The sequence below is a fragment of the Coregonus clupeaformis genome, chromosome 8 (genome assembly GCF_020615455.1).
Source record: "Coregonus clupeaformis isolate EN_2021a chromosome 8, ASM2061545v1, whole genome shotgun sequence".
Taxonomy (NCBI): domain Eukaryota; kingdom Metazoa; phylum Chordata; class Actinopteri; order Salmoniformes; family Salmonidae; genus Coregonus; species Coregonus clupeaformis.
In genome coordinates, this window is record NC_059199.1 from 27,536,465 (window position 1) to 27,558,931 (window position 22,467).

At 41.8% G+C, this 22,467-nt stretch overlaps 2 protein-coding genes and 1 non-coding gene across 3 annotated transcripts; 2 read left to right on the plus strand and 1 right to left on the minus strand.

Annotated features, from left to right (window-relative positions):
• Nucleotides 1–5,799: 5,799 nt before the first annotated feature.
• Nucleotides 5,800–8,068, plus strand: rps27.1 (ribosomal protein S27). The gene is made up of 4 exons (XM_041882841.1): nucleotides 5,800–5,887; nucleotides 6,639–6,747; nucleotides 7,014–7,124; nucleotides 7,801–8,068. The coding sequence occupies exons 1-4, from the start codon at nucleotides 5,882–5,884 to the stop codon at nucleotides 7,827–7,829; spliced, it is 255 nt and encodes an 84-aa protein (XP_041738775.1). The 5' UTR covers nucleotides 5,800–5,881; the 3' UTR covers nucleotides 7,830–8,068.
• LOC121573097 lies at nucleotides 7,387–7,517 on the plus strand. Its single transcript, XR_006001976.1, has one exon. It is a non-coding gene; the product is annotated as a small nucleolar RNA SNORA35 (small nucleolar RNA).
• Nucleotides 7,947–21,197, minus strand: LOC121571410 (small conductance calcium-activated potassium channel protein 2-like). Its single transcript, XM_041882840.1, has 10 exons — nucleotides 20,964–21,197; nucleotides 19,648–20,496; nucleotides 19,051–19,146; nucleotides 18,401–18,682; nucleotides 17,483–17,604; nucleotides 10,777–10,918; nucleotides 10,016–10,126; nucleotides 9,659–9,786; nucleotides 9,333–9,402; nucleotides 7,947–9,170 (listed from the first exon to the last, which is right to left on the minus strand). The coding sequence occupies exons 2-10, from the start codon at nucleotides 20,494–20,496 to the stop codon at nucleotides 8,940–8,942; spliced, it is 2,031 nt and encodes a 676-aa protein (XP_041738774.1). The 5' UTR covers nucleotides 20,964–21,197; the 3' UTR covers nucleotides 7,947–8,939.
• Nucleotides 21,198–22,467: the final 1,270 nt, after the last annotated feature.

Below are 22,467 nucleotides of genomic sequence, written 5' to 3' on the forward strand. Positions count from 1 at the left end.
GTTTTTACCAAAAAGTTCTATTTTGGTTTCATCTGACCATATGACATTCTCCCAATCCTCTTCTGGATCATCCAAATGCACTCTAGCAAACTTCAGATGGGCCTGGACATGTACTGGCTTAAGCAGGGGGACACGTCTTGCACTGCATGATTTGAGTCCCTGGCGGCGTAGTGTGTTACTGATGGTAGGCTTTGTTACTTTGGTCCCAGCTCTCTGCAGGTCATTCACTAGGTCCCCCCCCGTGTGGTTCTGGGATTTTTGCTCACCGTTCTTGTGATCATTTTGACCCCACGGGGTGAGATCTTGCGTGGAGCCCCAGATCGAGGGAGATTATCAGTGGTCTTGTATGTCTTCCATTTCCTAATAATTGCTCCCACAGTTGATTTCTTCAAACCAAGCTGCTTACCTATTGCAGATTCAGTCTTCCCAGCCTGGTGCAGGTCTACAATTTTGTTTCTGGTGTCCTTTGACAGCTCTTTGGTCTTGGCCATAGTGGAGTTTGGAGTGTGACTGTTTGAGGTTGTGGACAGGTGTCTTTTATACTGATAACAAGTTCAAACAGGTGCCATTAATACAGGTAACGAGTGGAGGACAGAGGAGCCTCTTAAAGAAGAAGTTACAGGTCTGTGAGAGCCAGAAATCTTGCTTGTTTGTAGGTGAGCAAATACTTATTTTCCACCATAATTTGCAAATAAATTCATAAAAAATCCTACAATGTGATTTTCTGGAGAAAAAAAATTCTCAATTTGTCTGTCATAGTTGACGTGTACCTATGATGAAAATTACAGGCCTCTCTCATCTTTTTAAGTGGGAGAACTTGCACAATTGGTGGCTGACTAAATACTTTTTTCCCCCACTGTATATCAGAATGGGAGGTAGTAAAAACAACAAACCAGGATGCACAGAATAATAAAAGGGTAAAAAGAGCGTATGAACATGACCCCAATGTATATTTGGAATCAATTGGTCAGCCTAGAGGAATTCCAAATGAATATAAGGCAAGAGATTAAATTAAAGCAGGATTTGAATCAATATTCGTCTGGATATCACCCAAAAAAACCTAGAATGGATCAATTATATTTACTATAATCAACAGAGGTTTATTAATTACACAGACTCTGCGTTAACAGCTCTGGGAGAGCAAGTACAGGCTACAAGTAGAATGACATGGCAGAATAGGCAGGCTTTAAACTGGCTGTTGGCAGAAAAAGGTGGAGTTTGTGTTATGTTTGGGGATGAATGTTGTACCTTCATTCCCAATAATACTGCCCCGGATGGTTCATTCACTGAAGCATTGACTACGCTCAAAGGACTACGAAAAGAAGTTAAGGACAATGCTGGGCATGATGCTCACACTTGGGATTGGAAGGACTTAACTTTGGGAAAGTGGGGAGCAATGTTTACAAAAATAGCGATCATGATAGGCACAGCACTTGTAGTAATGGGAATGGTTTTTTGCTGTATACTACCTCTGTTGAAGTCACTTTTTATCCAAACCACAGTAAATCAAATGACTGTACAGACAATTGTTAATAATTCAACCAAAGAAATACACCCTGTTCAGGGAGCTCCAGGACAGTATGTTAATGAATATGGAAAGCCCTGTAATATTAAAGGAGGACCAATGGACTGCCCATTTGGGAATCCTGAATGTCTGTATGGTGTTGTCCCTGGGGTGGATGGGCCTGTCATGCTTACAAAGCTCAACAGCAACAATTGGAGGTTAGCTTAGAGGGAAACCTTCCGGACTTGTACCCAGTACCTGACTGGGCTCCTCGTCCTCATCGTGATGGTCAGACAATGAGGAAGATAAATTGGTCTGAATATATTCTTATAAAATGTAACCACAGATGGCAAGGCTAAGAATAAGTATATGCACATGCTTACATTCATTTTATGTCAACTTTTGTTTTATTGGGACTTTAAAAGTCCCAAAGGGGGGAATATATAGATAATTTTCTAATACAAATGTTGAGAAATGATCAAGGTAAAACATAGTAAACATGATTGATACTTTGTAATCCATATGCATGCCTGAATAGTGAATATAGTCAATGCAGTGTGTAACTGTTCTTTAATGTATATAATTTTTTAAGAAAGTGTCTGAGTCACGCCACCAATATAATAGGATAAGAGACAGAGGCCCCACCTAGAGAAGCGCACGTAGCCCTTGTAAGGAAACAATGTGTGGCACTTGGACTTTGGAAGATGGTGGTGGCATGGCACTGAAAGATGTTAATCATGTACATATAAGGGAGTAACTGTGTAGGTCGTATAAACATGACTATGCATTGATTCTGTGAAAAGGAGAGCTCAGAGTCAGGGCAGGCAGTTGCTCCATGGATCAGCTCGGCTTTGTTGCGCTATAATAAAGTATATTCTGAATTCACAAGCTCCGTTTTTTTTAGAGATACTTTTGAGTTAAATATTTCTACCACAACATCTAGCAACCAAAGGTTGCGAGTTCGAATCTTATCACGGACAACTTTAGCAACTTTTCAACTACTTACTACTTTTTAGCTACTTTGCAACTACTTAGCATGTTAGCTAACCCTTCCCCTAACCCTAAACCCTTTTAGCTAACCCTTCACCTAACCCTAACCTTTAACCTAACTCCTAAACGTAACCCTAACCTTAACCCCTAGCCTAGTTAACATTAGCGAGTTAGCTAACATTAGCCACCTACCTAGAATTCTTAACAGATCATACGTTTAGCAAATTCCTAACATATTGTACATTTAGTAAATTCATAACATATAATACGCATTGTAATTCGTAACATATCATACAAAATGGGTGATGGACATCCACAAATTAATACATACCATACGAAATGTAACATATCATACTAAATGGAGTGTCTCAGATTAACGTACAGAATAATACGAAATGTACTGAGACCAGGTTGAGCTAGTTGGCTGTGTTAGAAATGATATAATCATGCTAGCTAATTGTTTCAATGCACCTTCCAAATGTGAAATTACAAGGAAAAAAGAACACTTACCTAAGGCTCATCCTCTATGTTCTCTGACTTGGTTGTGAAACAAGGTAGCTAGCTAGCTAATCTCGTTCCCAAAGACTTCTGCCTATATGTGCTCCAGTGAAGTTGCCCTCCAGTGGCCACCACCACATCTGGACCTCCTAGACAGATAGGCTGACCGACAGACAGACAGACATACAGTCTGAGAGCTGGGCAAAATATATATATATTTTGCGAGTATTCAGACCCCTCTAGCGACACATTTTCAAAAAATCGACTAGCGACAAATCTAGCGACTTTTTCTGGTGTTATTGGAGACTTTTGGAGACTCTACATTCAGGGTGGGATGTAAATGTAAAATGTTCTTTGTCTAAAATAAATTACTGCACAAAAATAAATCACTGCATTTGACTCACACAGCCTCAGTCACTTACTCACCTCGTCCACTGTGTGTGTGCCTCTCTGTGACATAAGATAAACATCTAGCTGGCTAGCTCATCATGTCTCAGTCTAAACTGTACACTCAAAAATACAGAAAGGAGTGGGAATCAAACCCTGAATTCAAAGACTGGTTGAAGCCGTTTATTGGAGATGATACACGGGCATGATTTCTACGCCAAACTAAGTGATGTAAAAAAACACATGACAACTCAAAAACATACTCAAAAGGCAAAGCCTTATAACAGTTCCACCCAAAACAAGCTGCCATTTATGGTTAAAAAAATTAACTCTGCAAAAAAGGCTGAGGCCACCCACTAAGCCCAAACCAGATGGGATGGCTTATCGCTGCAGAATGCTGTGGTAGCCATGCTGGTTAAGTGTGCCTCGAATTCTAAATAAATCACAGACAGTGTCACCAGCAATGCACCCCCACACCCTAACACCTCCTCCTCCATGCTTTACGGTGGGAAATACACATGCGGAGATAATCCGTTCACCCACTCACAAAGACACGGCGGTTGGATCCAGAAATCTCAAATTTGCACTCTAGACCAAAGGACAAATTTCCACCGGTCTAATGTCCATTGCTCATTTTTCTTGGCCCAAGCAGGTCTCTTCTTCTTATTGGTGTCCTTTAGTAGTGGTTTCTTTGCAGCAATTCGACCATGAAGGCCTGATTCACACAGTCCCCTCTGAACAGTTGATGTTGAGATGTGTCCATCACTTGAACTCTGTAAAGCATTTATTTGGGCTGCAATTTCTGAGGCTGGTAACTCTAATGAACTTATCCACTGCAGCAGAGGTAACTCTGGGTCTACCTTTCCTGTGGTGGTCCTCATGGCCAGTTTCATCATACCGCTTCATGGTTTTTGCGACTGCACTTGAAGAAACGTTCAAAGTTCTTGAAATGTTTTGTATTGACTGACTTTCATGTCTTAAAGTAATGATGGACTGTCGTTTCTCTTTGCTTATTTGAGCTGTTCCTGTCATAATATGGACTTGGTCTTTAAGCAAATAGGGATATCTCCCCCTACCTTGTCACAACACAACTGATTGGCTCAAACGCATTAAGAAGGAAAGAAATTCCACAAATTAACTTTTAAGAAGGTGTCCCGAGTGGCGCAGTGGTCTAAGGCACTGCATTGCAGTGCTAGCTGTGCCACTAGAGATCCTGGTTTGAATCCAGGCTCTGTCGTAGCCGGCCGCGACCGGGAGACCCATGGGGCGGCGCACAATTGGCCCAGGGTAGGGGAGGGATTGGCCGGCAGGGATGTAGCTCAGTTGGTAGAGCATGGCGTTTGCAAAGCCAGGGTTGTGGGTTCGATTCCCACGGGGGGCCAGTATAAAAAATAAAAAAATAATGTATGCACTCACTAACTGTAAGTTGCTCTGGATAATAGCGTCTGCTAAATGACTAAAATGTAAATGTACACCTGTTAATTGAAATGCATTCCAGGTGACTACCTCATGAAGCTGGTTGAGAGAATGCCAAGAGTGTGCAAAGCTGTCATCAAGGCAAAGGGTGGCTATTTGAAGAATATAAAATATATTTTGATTTGTTTAACACTTTTTTGGTTACTACATGATTCCATATGTGTTATTTCATCGTTTTGATGTATTCACTATTATTCTACAATGTAGAAAATAGTAAAAATAAAGAAAAACCCTGGAATGAGTAGGTGTGTCCAAACTTTTGACTGGTAGTGTACATGATTCCGAATGCTAATCAATAAAAATGTCTGTTAACTTCACTGCTCTTTTTTGCTTGTTTACAGCGGTTCATTTCATAGGGAACTGTCTGTGGCACACTGTATTCTTACATTACCAACATTTCAAGAATAAAGTTCTATATGGGCGCTAACATGGTGGCCATTCTAAAACCTGGCCTAACTCTCTCTATTTGCACTATAGCCTATTTATTGCCTTACCTCCATAACTTGCTACATTTGCACACACTGTATATATATTTTCTGTTGTATTTTTGACTTTATGTTTTGTTTTACCCCGTATGTAACTCTGTGTTGTTGTTTTTATCGCACTGCTTTGCTTTATCTTGGCCAGGTCGCAGTTGTAAATGAGAACTTGTTCTCAACTAGCTTACCTGGTTAAATAAAGGTGAAATAAAAAAATATATATATATATATATACTGTGTATTGCTCTGCTCACAATCATTATTGTGAATGTTATAGGTAGCCTATGAATTGTGATGTGTTCTGTCATCCATGGGTCTGGGGATATGACATCGCTAGAGAAGTCTGATAAAAGACAATACATCTGTTGGCTAAATATCTACCTAATTGAATACTGGTGCAATTAATCAATGTGTTTTGACCTTACAAATATGTCCACCAACCTCCTCTAATTCACTCACTTCCTGCCCGTGCACAAAACCAGTGTCAATATGAACCCTCTGTTTCCGGCAATGCCTCCTTTCCAGCAGCGGCTATTTCCTCGCCAACATGCCAGTGAGTACCGGAGCCTGACATAATCACAATTTTACCGTTCATATGGGGCTTTAGATGCCAATACTGGAGTCAGTCAATGCATAATAAATGCGAGTACTGAGTGTTGTGTGTTTTAGCTCTGTCGGCCCATTCAGTGCCGAGGTGTTGCTATCACAATCTTTCACATATGCACGCATTGTGATACAAGATGGCGGCCTACATATCGCAAACATGGAGAAAGAGTAACCTGAAAATTGAACATTGTCTGACTATATACGCGCAATAGCGACCATTGTTAACTATACTATTGACGTGTGTACTAGTAGATCGTGTAGTGCCAGTTACTGCTCAAATCCTAAGTGAAAAGTAATTATTATATTGCCTCGAACAATGGTCAGCGTTGACGTTACCTAATCCAGTCAGCAAGAGTTCAAGGTGGTAGCTATGAGGTTTTGGATCGCAAATTCATTACAATTCCTTGGCAATATCACCCGCAGCAATTTTCCTATTTTAATGTCAATTTCAACTAGGTTTGAGTGAGTGATATGTGATACCATTTGTATGTAATTCAACTGGCTGTGAGCCAACACTCCTTGTGGATTGTGTATCTGACATAGCTACATCTCGGTATCATCCACTAGTTTTCTCTGGATAAGGGGGTCTGCTAATTGACTAATGTTAAATGCACTGTCTGTCACTTGTAAATAGTTGTCCTAACTACTCAAACTAAATGTAATGTTCTAAGCAGTCTTGTTTGTCCACTCTTCTGCAGCTCGCAAAAGACTTGTTACACCCATCCCCTGAGGAGGAGAAGAGGAGCCACAAGAAGAAGCGTCTCGTCCAGAGCCCTAACTCCTATTTCATGGATGTTAAGTGCCCAGGTAGATCCCCCCGCTCTTTCCTTCATTGGACTCATGTTTGAAGTGCCACCATGTCTATCTGAATGCAGTAGCTTAATGAGTCCTGCCCTAACATTGTATTTATTAGGACGCAAATGGGGCGGGACCTACCAGAATTTGTCCAATAAGAAATGCTTGTTTTATTAGTTTCTTTGCTACTGTGTGCACTAGGGAATATACCCCAAGCACTAATGATGCTGGTCTTCAGATGGGCTGTGTTAATGGTTGTATGTTTCTGTTTCCCTCAGGATGCTACAAGATCACAACTGTGTTCAGCCACGCCCAGACGGTCGTACTGTGTGTGGGTTGCTCCACAGTTCTGTGTCAGCCCACTGGCGGCAAAGCACGTCTCACAGAGGGTCAGTAGTCTCAGTATTCTGCCCCCCCCGGGGTTTTCCAACTCATGTTGGAGAGTGGATAGTCTCTAATAATTTAATGTCTATGGAAAAACAATAGTTTTAAGTACAGCATGTCAATATTTATTGATGTATTTGGTCCTATTGTCAGTTACTATGTTAACGGACTAGTAATTTTACTGTCTGATTGGCACAGATTAATTCAGACAGACTTGTCACATTCACTGTAAACATTAATGGCTCAAATCTTTATCAAATGACCTGGCTGCACTGTCAAGTGACTGGACTGCCACCCCCATGGTGGTTCTTTCATTCCAGTGCCAGATGATAAACGTCAGTTTGCAGAAGGGTTGGGCTAGATCACTGGCTCTCTCCTTTCGAAGGCTGAGAACAAGATGCAAGTTATGGTGCTACTTATTATTTAGGAGTTGCAGTACACTGGATTCCAACATTGCAGAACCTTACTATGGCTTTGGCAGATTTGAAATTATTGTTTTGGCAGTGAAAGCTTTCGTGCCATTTAGACTGTTTAGCACTAGATGCTGTAAATATGCAACCGAATGAACACTGTGTCCTGCTACTCTCTCCTCATTCAGATTGTAGTGCGATCAGTGGTCGTGTGTAGCGGTAATGACCTCTTTGTCTCAGTGGCCTGACTGTCATTTTCTCTCTCCATCAGGGTGCTCATTCAGGAGGAAGCAGCATTAGTTGTACTCCCGATGCCCTGGTAGAGATGTAAGGGAGAGGAGGGGTTGGACAGGTTGATTTCAGCAATTCCAGCCTCGACACAGCAGTCACTGCATCCAAGAAACAACGGATTGATCTAGAAGTGCTCACGACGTCTGGACACCAGATTGGATTACTCATTCTATGTGATAGTCCTATTTGTTGCTGTAACTGAACCCTCCAACCCAGTCTCTTAATAAAAGATGGTTTTGGCTAAAGAATTGGGGTGGTTTGTACTTTTGTTCCCTTTTCCATATTTGCCTATGATGCCATTGAAAGGCTGTTCTACTGTAAAGTTACTGGTCAAATTCCTGCCTGAATTCATTGCAGATGTATGCCAGACCTTACAACGCCGGGATCGGTGTTTAAGATATCGGCTGAACACATGATATAGCAATCTGATGCCCGACTGCACAGTGGATGACGTGGCACGCAACACCTGTGCATCTAGTTGGGCAGGAACTCGACCACTGGCATCTGTTTTCATAGCCTGTTACAAGAAAGTGAGCGCTCGTTTTTTCATGAAAATACATAAAGGAACAATGTCATCATATGCAATTAACTATTTGACACATGACAAGAATGTAACTTAATTTATTAATGGTTACTGTAAATCATACAATTCAATAAAAACCAGATATTTGGATATTACTGGACTCCACCAAATACTACCATGCCAATCTACCTAGCAGTGTGAAATGACAAAATACATTAGTTATGAAACGCAGGGAAATTTACAACATTCAGTGCACATGCTGGCTAACAATACTTTTTTGTTCAATTGTGATTCAGAGAATGTTATAATCAAGACTAGTATCACCAAGGTTTTTGGGCCAGTATGGGTCACTTATCAGTACTGCATATAGTCTGGGTGTTGGCTCATTGTAATTCTAGTTTTATTTGATCAAATCCATCCCTTATTGCTTTGACACATTCTTTACGTACACTTTGAATAGTTATTCCTATAAAGTATCTTTTGAAGATCATCTAAATCCTATCTTTATCCTGATCCCAACTTTTCCCCATCAATTTCTTTCTACCTCTCCCTGTAACAACACACATCGCATACCTCCTCCCATCTGTCTTGCTATCTTACCTATCCTGCCCTCCCATGCTCCGTGTCACTGCCTGCTCCTCCCTCTCCCTGAGCAGGTGGCGGATGGAAGAGTTTTGTGTGGCGAGGGTGCTAGAGAGGAGGGGCATCAGGGTCCTAAAGCCTTCTCTCAGCTCCTCCACATTCTGCTGCAGACTGTTTATGTGTGTTTCCAGGTCCCCTCGGCATCCACTCACCTCTGACAGCACGTCATACATCAGATTCTGCATCTACATGGGAAAGAGGTGCAGAAGAGTAGTCTGAGAATGAGAGGGGGCAATGAGATCACATTTAGAAGATCGCTGATGGCTCCCTTCTCTAGAATATTGGTCATATTTGGTTGTTGCAACAGTAGTAGGTGAACCTAATGGGTAACCGTGCCTGTCTCTCACCTTGCAGAGATCCACCAGCGAGTTGGCCTGGTCAGCCAACTTCCTCCTCTCCATCTTCACATCACGCAGCCTGGGGTGAACACACAGAGGAAGATTTCTAACATTCAGATATAACAATCACAGGACAGGTACAACAAATTGAAAATATAATTAATGATGAACAGAGAATGACCATTTCTGTATTACAGTTGGCGCTTTCACAAGTTCTAGAGTTCTAACACCCCTGTGCATGTGGTGTAATGTGTAACCTCATTGATATTTCAGAGGGGAATATCTAAGCTGATTGGTGGGTTACTTGGGGAAGTGTGTTCTGATTGGTGCCTTACCGGTGGATTGCAAGCAGCAGCTTCCTCTGGTGCATGCGTACTCTGCAGTGGTCTCTCTCCCTAGTCAGTTTGGTGTGTTTGTAGATCATCCAAGTCTCTCTTAGTACATTTGCTGCAGCAATTTTTATCTGGAAAATAACAATTGTTTTATCGTCCAACACTCAGTTTTCAATGGCTGCGTCCCAAATGGCACCCTATTACTGGTGCACTATATAGGGAATAGAGTGCCATTTGGGATACAACCCATGATTCATACAACTCTACAAGCCAACAGTGAATGTCTCACATCACATGTTAAGTCAAGGTTCCAAAGACCACTATTGAATACATTCACATGTTAAGTCAGGTGAGTTTTACCCCTTTTGTAAAGTGGGAGTCCATCATGAAGTTGTGGACGTGTTTCTCTGCCCTGGTCAGCTCCAGTTTCCTGGCAACCACGGCAACCACCAGCACTGTGCAACCAGCCCCCTTGTGTGTGTGTGCGTTTGTGCATGTGTGTATGACAGAGAGAGAAATAAACAAAACAAAAAAGATTAAAGGCCCAGTGCAGTCAAAAACTAGATTTTCCTGTGTTTTATTTCCACACTAGGAATAATACTGTAAAAATGATGATAATGCCCTTTTAGTGTAAGAGCTATTTGAAAAGGACGCCTGAAATGTCAGCCTGTTTTGGTGGGATGGAGTTTTGGCCTGCCTGTTGACATCACCAGGCGGTAAATTAGATAAGAATAAGAAAGAGAGTTCCAAACCTCTCTGCCAATAACAGCCAGTTTTCAGTTTTCCCCTCCCCACTCAGACCACTCCCAGACAGTCCTAGCTAAATTCTTGCTTGAGATATTGGTCTTGCTAGGAAGTTATTTTTGTTTCTTTTTCACCATTTTAATTGAGAACAATCACAGTACAGTACTTAATTGTTACCCAGAAATGATTTGATATTGAGATAAAAATGGCTGCATTGAGCCTTTAAGGAAAAGAAGACAGTATGCTAATGACCATAATTACAATGATTCCTACCCCCTTCTCTTTTCTTTAAAGATTTCATCTAATTATTCCCACGCACCTGCAACAAGCCAACTCAGCTGTGCGGGTGCTTTTCCTATTTTGCTGAAACTGCTTACCATGATGCCAGTGAGTAGACAGATGCTGCGGCCACAGTAGGTGTGGGGAACAACATCCCCGTAACCAATGGACAAGAAGGTGACTGAGACCATCCACAGGGCCTCCATGTAGTTACTGCTCAGGTCCTTATAGTTGTGGTGTCTAGAGGACAGGGGAGGGATGATGGTTCAGCTTTTCCTCTGTCTCGTCCACTCTTAACATATTAACATTTAACAAATAAACTAGTTTTAGTCTAGGAGTGTGATATTTCACTGTATTTTTTATATGACTGACGGCCCATCTGATATCAGTCACAGCACAGGTTGGTCCAAGTCATATAGTCACCAAGGCCGGGATTAATTCGAAGGCAAGTCACAGCACGGCGCACTGCACTACCGACAATGCATATTTTAAAAGCCATTTCCCCGACATTTGGAGAGATTGCATTCATTTGCAGAGATTGCAGAGATTGCATAAATGCTGCGGATGTCTGCATAAATTACCTTTAAAAGGCGCATTATCTGTAGTGTAGTGCGCAACACGCCTTTGAATCAGTGTTCATTTTGGCCCTTTTTTAAAATGTAATCTAGTCTTAGTCATTTTGACAAAAATATCATTGTCTTAGTCACATTTTTGTCATTTAAATAATGATTTAGTCTAGTTATTGTCAAAATGACAAAAACAGTGGGCCATTTTAGTCAATTAAATGCCCTTTAATTTGAGTCACATTTTAGTCATTAACCTATAGTAAACATACAGTGTATTCGGAAAGTATTCAGACCCCTTCACTTTTTCCACATTTTGTTACGTTACAGTCTAAAATTGATGAAAACATTTTTTTGCACCTTTATTAAAAATAAAAAACAGAAATATTACATTTACATATGTATTCAGACCCTTTACTCAGTACTTTGTTGAAGCACCTTTGTCAGCGATTACAGCCTTGAGTCGTCTTGGGTATGATGCTACAAGCTTGGGACACCTGTATTTGGGAAGTTTCTCCCATTCTTCTCTGCAGATCCTCTCAAGCTCTGTCAGGTTGGATGGGGAGCATCGCTGCACAGCCATTTTCAGGTCTCTCCAGAGATGTTAGATTGGGTTCAAGTCTAGGCCACTCAAGGACATTCAGAGACTTATCCCGAAGCCACTCCTGCATTGTCTTGGCTGTGTGCTTAGGGTCGTTGTCCAGTTGGAAGGTGAACCTTCACTCCAGTCTGAGGTCCTGAGCGCTCTGGAGCAGGTTTTCATCAAGGATCTGTCTGTACTTTGCTCCGTTCATCTTTCCCTCATTTACATTTACATCATTCAGCAGATGATCCTCGATCCTGACTAATCCCTGCTGCTGAAAACCATCCCCACAGCATGATGCTGCCACCACCATGCTTCACCGTAGGGATGGTATTGGCCAGGTAATGAGCGGTGCCTGGTTTCCTCCAGACGTGACGCTTGGCATTCAGGCCAAAGAATCAATCTCGGTTTCATCAGACCAGAGAATCTTGTTTTTCATGGTCTGAGAGTCCTTTAGGTGCCTTTTGGCAAACTCCAAGCGGGCGGTCATGTGCCTTTTACTGAGGAGTGGCTTCCGTCTGGCCACTCTACCATACAGATTGGTGGAGTGCTGCAGAGATGGTTGTCCTTCTGGAAGGTTCTCCCATCTTCACAGAGGAACTCTGGAGCTCTGTCAGAGTGACCATTGGGTTCTTTGTCACCTCCCTGACCGAGGCCCTTCTCCCCGATTGCTCAGTTTGGCCGGGGGCCAGCTCTAGGAAGAGTCTTAGTGGTTCCAAACTTCTTCCATTTAAGAATGATGGAGGCCACTGTGTTCTTGGGGACCTTCAATGCTGCAGAAATTTTTTAGTACCCTTCCCCAGATCTGTGCCTCGACACAATCCTGTCTCAGAGCTCTATGGACAATTCCTTTGACCTCATGGCTTGTTTTTTGCTCTAACATGCACTGTCAACTGTGGGACCTTATATAGACAGGTGTGTGCCTTTCCAAATGATTTCCAATCAATTGAATTTACCACAGGTGGACTCCAATCAAGTTGTAGAAATATCTCAAGGATGATCAATGGAAACAGGATGCACGTGAGCTCAATTTCGAGTCTCATAGCAAAGGGTTCGAATACTAATGTAAATAAGGTATTTCAGTTTTTTATTTGTAATACATTTGCTAACCTTTGTAAAAACCTGTTTTCGCTTTGTCATTATGGGGTATTGTGTGTAGATTGATAAGGACCTTTGTAATTTCATCCATTTTAGAATAAGGCTGTAACCTAAAGTCAAGGGGTCTGAATACTTTCTGAATGCACTGTATATCGATGTGTGCCCGATGCCGTCCCTCATCTCGGATTCTCCGCTGGGCGCGCAATATCAAGTGCGCCTATTGGCTATGTGTGTGGTCTCAATCAAATGATCCATAGCCTATATACTACGAAGTGCATGCTCGGAGAAGCACAGAGCAGTTATATTTATAAGATAGCTGCTGGGATTGTGTAAATACAAATAGGCTGCATTACACACTGTAATGGACATTCCAACCCAGAGCCCCGGCCTGCTCTGCTCTTGCTGATCAACAACTTGTGTGCTGCGTAACCAATGGCTGTGCTGTGTAGGTATAAGGTGGCAGGTCAGGAGGAGAGTCAAAGGCTTGTTCAGAAAATAATTTATTGCACACGAACTAGCATATAGCCTATGTTCTGTTCAGTTTGAGAAGGAGAGTGCAAAGATGTAAGCATAATTCATTTCAACCGTCTTCATTTTAAGTAGACTTTACTAACAAGAGGGCTTTGTGTTGGAGCCTATTTCTTCCTATTTAAGAAATAAGAGGTTGTTTGACAGACGAAATTGGGCTATAGGCTGCTAACGTTATATCCATAGATTTGTTGGTCAGTTCCTCCACCCACCATACACTCTTTACATGTGAAGGGCTGTGAAGTTAAAACCAAGACTCGAATTGAGGGGGTAAGAAAATGGCAAAAAGCACTTGTAAACTTAAGATTTTGAAGAAAATAAAACGGATCCGATTATATAAAGTCATCTATAACAGCGCTTTGGTCCACGATGCTTTATGGTACAAACAAGCTTGTAAAATACCCGGGAAAGACGTGACTCGGATGCATATGGGTATATATAATTGTTTTGTTTCTTTGACATTCAGAGGAGACAAAAAGTGTACTTTGCTTGGGAAGTAATCTAATTCTGTCACTATCAATTGATTAAGCTATTCATTTTCTAATGAGGTCTCAGATTTAATTATTTGCAAACAGGGACAGTTTCGTTGCAAACAATACACACTGATTTGGCATCGGATAAATATGATAAGATGAACACATAAACCACATAAGCCCGTTATTTCGGTAATTTGTGTGGTATTAAAAAAGATTAAGCTAATATGTAAAATGACGTAGAATTGTATGACATTTTTGTAAAAGGCATTCTTTTTTCTCGGACCTGCAAATATAATGATAGATTCATGCAATGCTTTTACTATAAAGGAGATCTTTCCACTCCTACTTTTGTCCACCGTGGTCCGTGAACCCGAAATCTTCTGGGCCGCAGCCCTGTGCGCTATCAAAATTTCGGCGTTGCCATGTAATGCGTACTGAACAAAGAACAGTTTCTAAAACTGCACATCTAAGGCTCTGGTCTTTCCTAGAAGTAAGGGTAAAGGGTATAAATGTTCTCTGCTATCCACTTTGTTTTAATTATTATTTTGGGTATAGTGGAGGGTAACTTGTTTAGTTAATTATCCAGTATTTTACTGAAGGGAGGGCCATCCGATTTCATTTCAGAGAAATCCGACTTCCTCCACGTAACCCTTATTATAAATAACGTTCACTCCCTAACAAGAATAATATGGCAACTACTGTCTAATAATAATAACAATGAAATAATAATAAATAATAAAAATGACAGCATAAAAAAGTTGTTTTACAACTAATAAAAACTACTGCTACAACTACTAAATCAACTAATACAATTACCTATAATATATACATGCATGCACAAGCATGATTCTCCCTGTGACACAGCCTGGTCTCATACACTAGACGTCACATAGTAAATGTAATCCCAGAACACTCAAATTAGTATGATATGTTACACTTGGTATGGTTACATAAGACAGATGGTTACTTAAGGTAAAAACGAAAGGAGAATGGTTGGTTGGAGTGGATGGGTAGGCGTATAACGCAAGCGTCTTGCAACCCAAAGGTTGCGAGTTTGAATCTCATCACGGAAAACTTTAGCATTTTAGCTAATTAGCAACTTTTGAACGACTTACTACTTTTCAGCTACTTTCAACTACGTAACATGTTAGCTAATCCTTCCCCTAACCCTTTTGGTTAGCCCTTCCCCTAACACTTTAACCTAACTCCTAAATTTAACCCTTACCCCTAAACCCAGCTAACAGCTAATGTTAGCCACCTATCTATAATTCATAACATATCATACGTTTTGGCAATTCGTCACATATTGTGCATTTTGCAAATTGGTAACATATTGTACATTTTGCAAATTGGTAACATATAATATGCATTGTAATTCGTAAGATAGCTTACGAAATGGGTGATGGACATCCACAAATTCATACATAGATAGGAAATGTAACATATCATACTATATGGAGTGTCTCGGATTTATGTACAGAATAATACAAAATGCTCTGAGACCAGGTTGGTTAGTGAAGCTTATCGGAGGCCGAGCAGGTACCGAGCCTGTCTGCCCACACTCATCCCTTGCTTCACCGCAGCTCACCAACTGATGTACAGTCGTGGTCAAAAGTTTTGAGAATGACACAAATATTAATTTTCACAAGGTCTGCTGCCTCAGTTTTTATGATGGCAATTTGCATATACTCCAGAATGTTATGAAGAGTGATCAGATGAATTGCAATTAATTGCAAAGTCCCTCTTTGCCATGAAAATGAACTTAATCCCCCAAAAAACATTTCCACTGCATTTCAGCCCTGCCACAAAAGGACCAGCTGACATAATGTCAGTGATTCTCTTGTTAACACAGGTGAGAGTGTTCACGAGGACAAGGCTGGAGATCACTCTGTCATGCTGATTGAGTTAGAATAACAGACTGGAAGCTTTAAAAGGAGGGTGGTGCTTGAAATCATTGTTCTTCCTCTGTTAACCATGGTTACCTGCAAGGAAACATGTGCCGTCATCATTGCTTTGCACAAAAAGGTCTTCACAGGCAAGGATATTGCTGCTAGTAAGATTGCACCTAAATCAACCATTTATCGGATCATCAAGAACTTCAAGGAGAGAGGTTCAATTGTTGTGAAGAAGGCTTCAGGGCGCCCAAGAAAGTCCAGCAAGCGCCAGGACCGTCTCCTAACGTTGATTCAGCTGCGGGATCGGGGCACCACCAGTGCAGAGCTTGCTCAGGAATGGCAGCAGGCAGGTGTGAGTGCATCTGCACGCACAGTGAGGCAAAGACTTTTGGAGGATGGCCTGGTGTCAAGAAGGGCAGCGAGGAAGCCACTTCTCTCCAAGAAAAACATCAGGGACAGACTGATATTCTGCAAAAGGTACAGGGATTGGACTGCTGAGGACTGGGGTAAAGTCATTCTCTGATGAATCCCCTTTCCAATTGTTTGGGGCATCTGGAAAAAAGCTTGTCCGGAGAAGACAAGTTGAGCGCTACCATCAGTCCTGTTTCATGCCAACAGTAAAGCATCCTGAGACCATTCATGTGTGTGGTTGCTTCTCAGCCAAGGGAGTGGGCTCACTCACAATTTTGCCTAAGAACACAGCCATGAATAAAGAATGGTACCAACACATCCTCCGAGAGCAACTTCTCCCAACCATCCAAGAACAGTTTGGTGACGAACAATGCCTTTTCCAGCATGATGGAGCACCTTGCCATAAGGCAAAAGTGATAACTAAGTTGCTCGGGGAACAAAACATCGAAATGTTGGGTCCATGGCCAGGAAACTCCCCAGACCTTAATCCCATTGAGAACTTGTGGTCAATCCTCAAGAGGCGGGTGGACAAACAAAAACCCACAAATTCTGACAAACTCCAAGCATTGATAATGCAAGAATGGGCTGCCATCAGTCAGGATGTGGCCCAGAAGTTAACTGACAGTATGCCAGGGCAGATTGCAGAGGTCTTGAAAAAGAAGGGTCAACACTGCAAATATTGACTCTTTGCATAAACTTAATGTAATTGTCAATAAAAGCCTTTGACACTTATGGAATGCTTGTAATTATACTTCAGTATACCATAGTAACATCTGACAAAAATATCTAAAAACACTGAAGCAGCAAACTTTGTGAAGACCAATACTTATGTCATTCTCAAAACTTTTGACCACGACTGCAGGCTGTGTTTGCCGGACGCGTCCTTCCCACTGCTAAACAGAATTGCGCTGTGCATTTGTGATGCTAATATTAATTGTGCTTATCACTGAAAAGCTGTCAATCTCTCCAAAAACTCTTGTCCAGTCCACTTAGTAGTCCGATTTTAGTCACAGAGATAATTTTGTCAAATGAAATAAAAACATATTTTTTGTTTAGTAAAAAAAAGTTCTGGGTCTATTTAGTCAGTTATAGTCTCATTAATTGCCACTGATAAATAGGTGTTTTACTAATATTTTAGTCACTGTTTTTGTTGACAACATTAACACCACTGAATGAATCCCGGCAAAAGTATATTGCCTATTTCCCGCCTTCCTTCCTCACTCTCCTCCTTTCCCTTCTTAGTCACTCACCTCTCACAGACATGTAGGCCCCATGCAGCGACTAGCCACAGAGAGACGCTGAAGATCATCAACACAGTGCCAGGGTAGATGGTCATCAGGGTTTTGACCACAAAACGGCTGTTGAAGTGGATCTGGATACAAGTAATAATAATATTCATATCCACAGTAAGAATGGAGAGAGGTTTGCAAAACCAAGCGGGAAGTTCAAGGTCATCAGTTTGATCAGTGTTAAAAAAGCAATAACAAGGGAAGGAATTACAGAGGGAGGATTTGGTAGAAACTCAGGAAACCACAGCAGAGAGTGGGAGAGGTAGGCGGGGACAAAGCAGAATGTAGTGTCACTGTCATAGTAGTGTCCTCAACAAACTGAAGTTGTAAAAAAAAAACACAATAATTACAAAAGCATTGTGAAGACACCGCACAATGGTTGTGTAAACATTTTTGTGCATACAAACTCTCGACATCAGTAGTAAGTACCTTCTCATTCAAGTCGAAACAATGCTATGCCAATATGTTTGCCCCACGGTGACAAATTTGGGATATGGCTTGAAAACGTACATCATCTCAATCCAAGGATGGAAGGTGTAGCTGTACTTCTAATTATCCCATATTGAGAAGATTTAAATACTGCTGGTTGTTATTACATTTCCTTTTTCGTCAGCATGCTCAGCTAGCCAATGCTAAAGCAGCCCATTGGATTCCAATGAAATTGCAACACCTAGCGTTGAGGTGAGTAGCTGCTGGAAGTGTTGTGGAATCCAATGGGCAGCTTTAGCATCGTATCGACTTGAAGGAGAAGGTACTTACTACTGAAATCCATTTTGGCTATTGTACAACCTGAGTATGTACAAGTCCATTAAAGCAAGTAACCTAAGATTTGAGGGAGAGGTTGCATCACTTGCATGGTGACCAATGTGGACCTCTGACCTTGTTGAGGGCGCCAATGCTGCGAGAGGCGGTGTCTGTGTAGAGTCGGCTGTGCAGCATCAAGGCACGACCCAGGAGGTAGAGTCGCAGGAACATGGGCAGAGCCAGCACGATCTCGAGCTCCGACTCTGACAGCGTGGGGGACATGGCTTTCCATGACAATGGGAGACCCACTGGGAACGGGTGCACCGCCGCTACAAACAGCTCCAGGGCGATCAGGGTCACCCGCTCCATTGTCATGGCGATTCGCCAGTCCTCTGCTCCGTTATCGTGGATGTAGAGCTAACAGTGATGTGAGTATAGGTACAAAGCCATGTCTGAGTTAGAGCATAGATGTAGTATGGAAAATGTATGCACTCATTAACTGTAAGAGCGTCTGCTAAATGACTAAAATGTAAATGTAGTACAGTGTCACTGAGAGTGTAGTCAAAGTGTAATAAATGGTATAACGAGAGGTACCAGACAAGGTTGCCCTCTGTCACCATCTACTTTACCCGTTAGCAATAGAACCTCTACTATACTATAGTCTGGCATATAACAAAAACGATTTTAGAGTAGAATGACTTAAAATAATCTAACCCGAGGGATCATAGCTCGTTTAAGATAGTGAGATATGGGCAGTTTAGTAAGTAGTCAGACAAGTGAATTACCTGCACCTCACAGATGTGGTAGACAATGATCAGGCCCAGCAGGGTAAGAGAGGATAGGCTGATAACAGACTTCATAGCCATGGAGTATATGGAGCTCTGTGGGGGAACACATGTAGTGGACACACTCATCTTAACATACAGTACCCTTCAATTTCTTTTAACATACAGCTGGGATTCAATCCTAGGCGCATTGTAGCGCGCTTGACATTTAAAGGTAATTTCCGATTGATACGATCTCCGCGAACATCTCCGGGAACATTTCCTTTAAAAGGCGCATTATCCACAGTACAATGCGCCTCAGATTGCATCCTGGCCACAGTAACCTTAATTCAAATATGCCATCTTCAGCAACAAACACGGAAGGCCTTCAAATACATTTATCTGAGTAAGAACTAATTATTTCTCACTAATTACCCAGGTGTCCCCAGCATTTAAAAAACTTGATCTGTGCCTGGTTGAACTTGCCTGGCTTAATAAACCTATAGAAAATACCCCTCCCATCTGGCACTCCAGGCAGACTCAAGCAAATGCTCAAAGTATATACAAAAATAAATACAAATTAAGCATTGGAACCCAGATCTGGTCCCCAGTGCTGACCTTACTGTAGATGCTCCAGGAGAGCTCTGTCTCGGTGACCATGACCACCACTCCAAACATGCCCACAGCGAGCGCACAGTCATTCAGCCTCTGCCTCCTCTCAAACAGCGCCCTTCGGCGGACCAGCCTACGACCGATGCTCTGGGTCTTCTTGTGAGGGCAGTCATGGGGACCATCCTTGTGCTCTGCACCACTGCTCTCCTCACCTCCACCATAGGTGCCCTTGGCCTCAGACTTGGTGTGATTCTTGTCCGAGCTGGATGTTTGATTGGGGGCCTGTGGCTGGTAGTCGTCTTTGGTTGTAATGATAATCTCGGGTAGACTCTGGCGGACCTGCATCTCCATTGATGTGGCCTCTAGCCTTCGACCTCCTTTACTGGGTGGCCCACTTTCTGTATCCCTTAAATCCATATGAGACATACAGACTCTGTTGTAGGGTGACTGAGTGGATTTAATGTCCTGCTGGCGCCTCTGTGGGCTTGACCTTTTTGTTTTACTACCCCAAATCCAATCCTTGTGCCCAGCATTCTGTTTATTCTCTGCTGTCTTCTTGCCTCTCTTTTCCTTGTGCACCTCCTTCCCCCTAACCTTTTCCTTATTGTCTCCCCTTCGGGGTGATGAGTGGGATGAGGGTGAGACATATTGGCAGCCGTTGTAATATGAGAGGGCGGGTGATGACTGGGTTCCATCGAGCAACACTGAGTGATCTCCCCCTCTTTGACATGAGTGGTTCCTTCCGCACTGGTTGCCAAAAGCAGGTGGGAGAGGGACCACTTTTGATGGAAGGAGGGGACGTTGATCCTCCTCCTCATTCTGCATTGTCAAGTTCATAGAGGGAGAGGGCTCCATCTAGGGATTGTTACAGGTGTTGAGTTATTACGTTTGAAAGATTTTATGGGGTTTGGAAAGATAAAAAAGTGAGAGAATGCAGCCATTTGGAGTGAAAACAGTACAAATGTATGCGAGGGAAGCATAAAAAAACACAAACTCTATTGTAAAATAAATCTGAGGGGAAGTTGATATGCCTGCGGAATGCTAAGAGATTCACAGAAGACATTCATACTATTCACAGTTCACATATAAACATGAACTCAAATCTTCCTCTGTGATAATAGTTGACATTATATATTGACATTTCCCTATGGGGTTTCCATCCAAGATAATATGATAAGACAATGGAAACCTGTTGGAAAAACTTATCTAGAAACACTGTAGAATTATTCAAGTTATTGCAGTACCTGGTAATCTTACCATGTCAATCATCAATCTTCTTGCCAAATTACTATTAAAACCTAGTTGATTCTGCGCAGTCTTACCTCTCCACGTATTTTCAATTCCACCGTTGTTGGATAAGAAGTCTTAAATGTCCCTGTTCCTTTTAACTTCCTTAAATTGTCCTTTAGTCAATATCCTCAAAGTCAACACAAATGAAATGAAGCATCAGTTAAAAAGATCCTGGATATTACCTAACGATAATTAGGTGACAAAACTACAAAAATATATTCAGTTTCTTTAGTCTCTCAGAAATAACATTCTATCAATCCAGCTCCCCTCCCACAGACATAAGTAAAGGTTATGAACTATAATCCATATAGCAGCATATGAACCATATGTCCATGGATATCAATTGTATTATGACTCCTTTATTTAATTATTTTCCAGTATTAAGTTATGTCCATCATGACATCTTTATTTAAGCTGGGCTTATGACTGACTGTAAGATCCACAGTTTCAGTTGTCCCGGTTGCATGGCAAAGTATTTGTCATCTGACAGAATTTTTAAATCAAGTTTGATAGTTCTTTCTCCTCTTTCTCCTTTTGTGTGTTTGTGTGTGTGTGTGTGTGTGTGTGTGTGTTGAATAAGGTAAGAATAGTTGACATTTTGTTTTATTGAGTGATAAGGATTACTATTTTATTGGGTTTTATTTTTATTTTTATTATAGTAATGGGAGCTCGCCAAGCTGGCAATTTGGATCATTTCCCATTTAATCTAAGAGAGTGCGTGATGGTCCTGTGTATCAATGCAGGGGAGGAGATTATAGAATTATGACAGATTAATCAAATTGGTTTGAGAGTCAAGAGATCTGATACTTATGGGCTTATGAAATATGTCACCCTTTAGCCTGACAATGTGGAGAGGGAAATGGTTTTGGAATTAAAGTCATAACAATGACATTCACCATCATTTAACTCTATCTATTAATATGTGACAGATGGGGCTCCAGTTAACAAAGGAAGTCAAGGAGGGGTGGAGAGAGGAGGATAAAGACAGGAATTGTCTATAATCAAAATACAACACATACTCAGAGAGGTCTAATCATCTAGCCTGTATTGCAGTTATACAGCTAGGTGTAAAATAGATAAAATAGGGTAAGTACTCTGTTCAAGGGTACACAGCCGGGGTACATCATCTGGGACTATGATCTGAACCCCAAAAACACTACAGTTCACTTCCCATCGCTCCACTATGCTGTCATGAGAGAGAGAGAGAGAGAGAAAGAGAGAGAGAGAGAGAGAGAGAGGGAGGAGAGGGAGAGAGGGAGCGAGAGAAGAGAGAGAGCTATACAAAGAGGTCTAATCATCTAGCCTGTATTGCAGTTATACAGCTGGGTGTAAAATAGATTAGTTAAGGTAAGTAGTCTCTGTTCAAGGCTACACAGCCGAGGTACACAATCTGGGACTGAGAGCTGAACCCCAAAAACACTACAGTTCACTTCCCATCGCTCCACTATGCTGTCACGAGAGAGAGAGCAAGAGAGAGAGCTGTACACAGAGGTCTAATCATCTAACCCATATTGCAGTTATACAGCTGGGTGTAAA

Bases quoted from the DNA above. Each gene is read 5' to 3' on its own strand.
- rps27.1 (XM_041882841.1), top strand. The intron at 6,748-7,013 runs GTAGATCCCCCC...TGTTTCCCTCAG, and splicing joins CATGGATGTTAAGTGCCCAG to GATGCTACAAGATCACAACT. The intron at 7,125-7,800 runs GTCAGTAGTCTC...TCTCTCCATCAG, and splicing joins CAAAGCACGTCTCACAGAGG to GGTGCTCATTCAGGAGGAAG.
- LOC121571410 (XM_041882840.1), bottom strand. From the start codon at position 20,496: ATGGAGCCCTCTCCCTCTATGAACTTGACAATGCAGAATGAGGAGGAG. The intron at 18,683-19,050 runs GTAATTCACTTG...CATCACTGTTAG, and splicing joins ACCACATCTGTGAGGTGCAG to CTCTACATCCACGATAACGG. The intron at 10,919-17,482 runs GTGAGTGACTAA...CCTGTCCTCTAG, and splicing joins GGCCTACATGTCTGTGAGAG to ACACCACAACTATAAGGACC.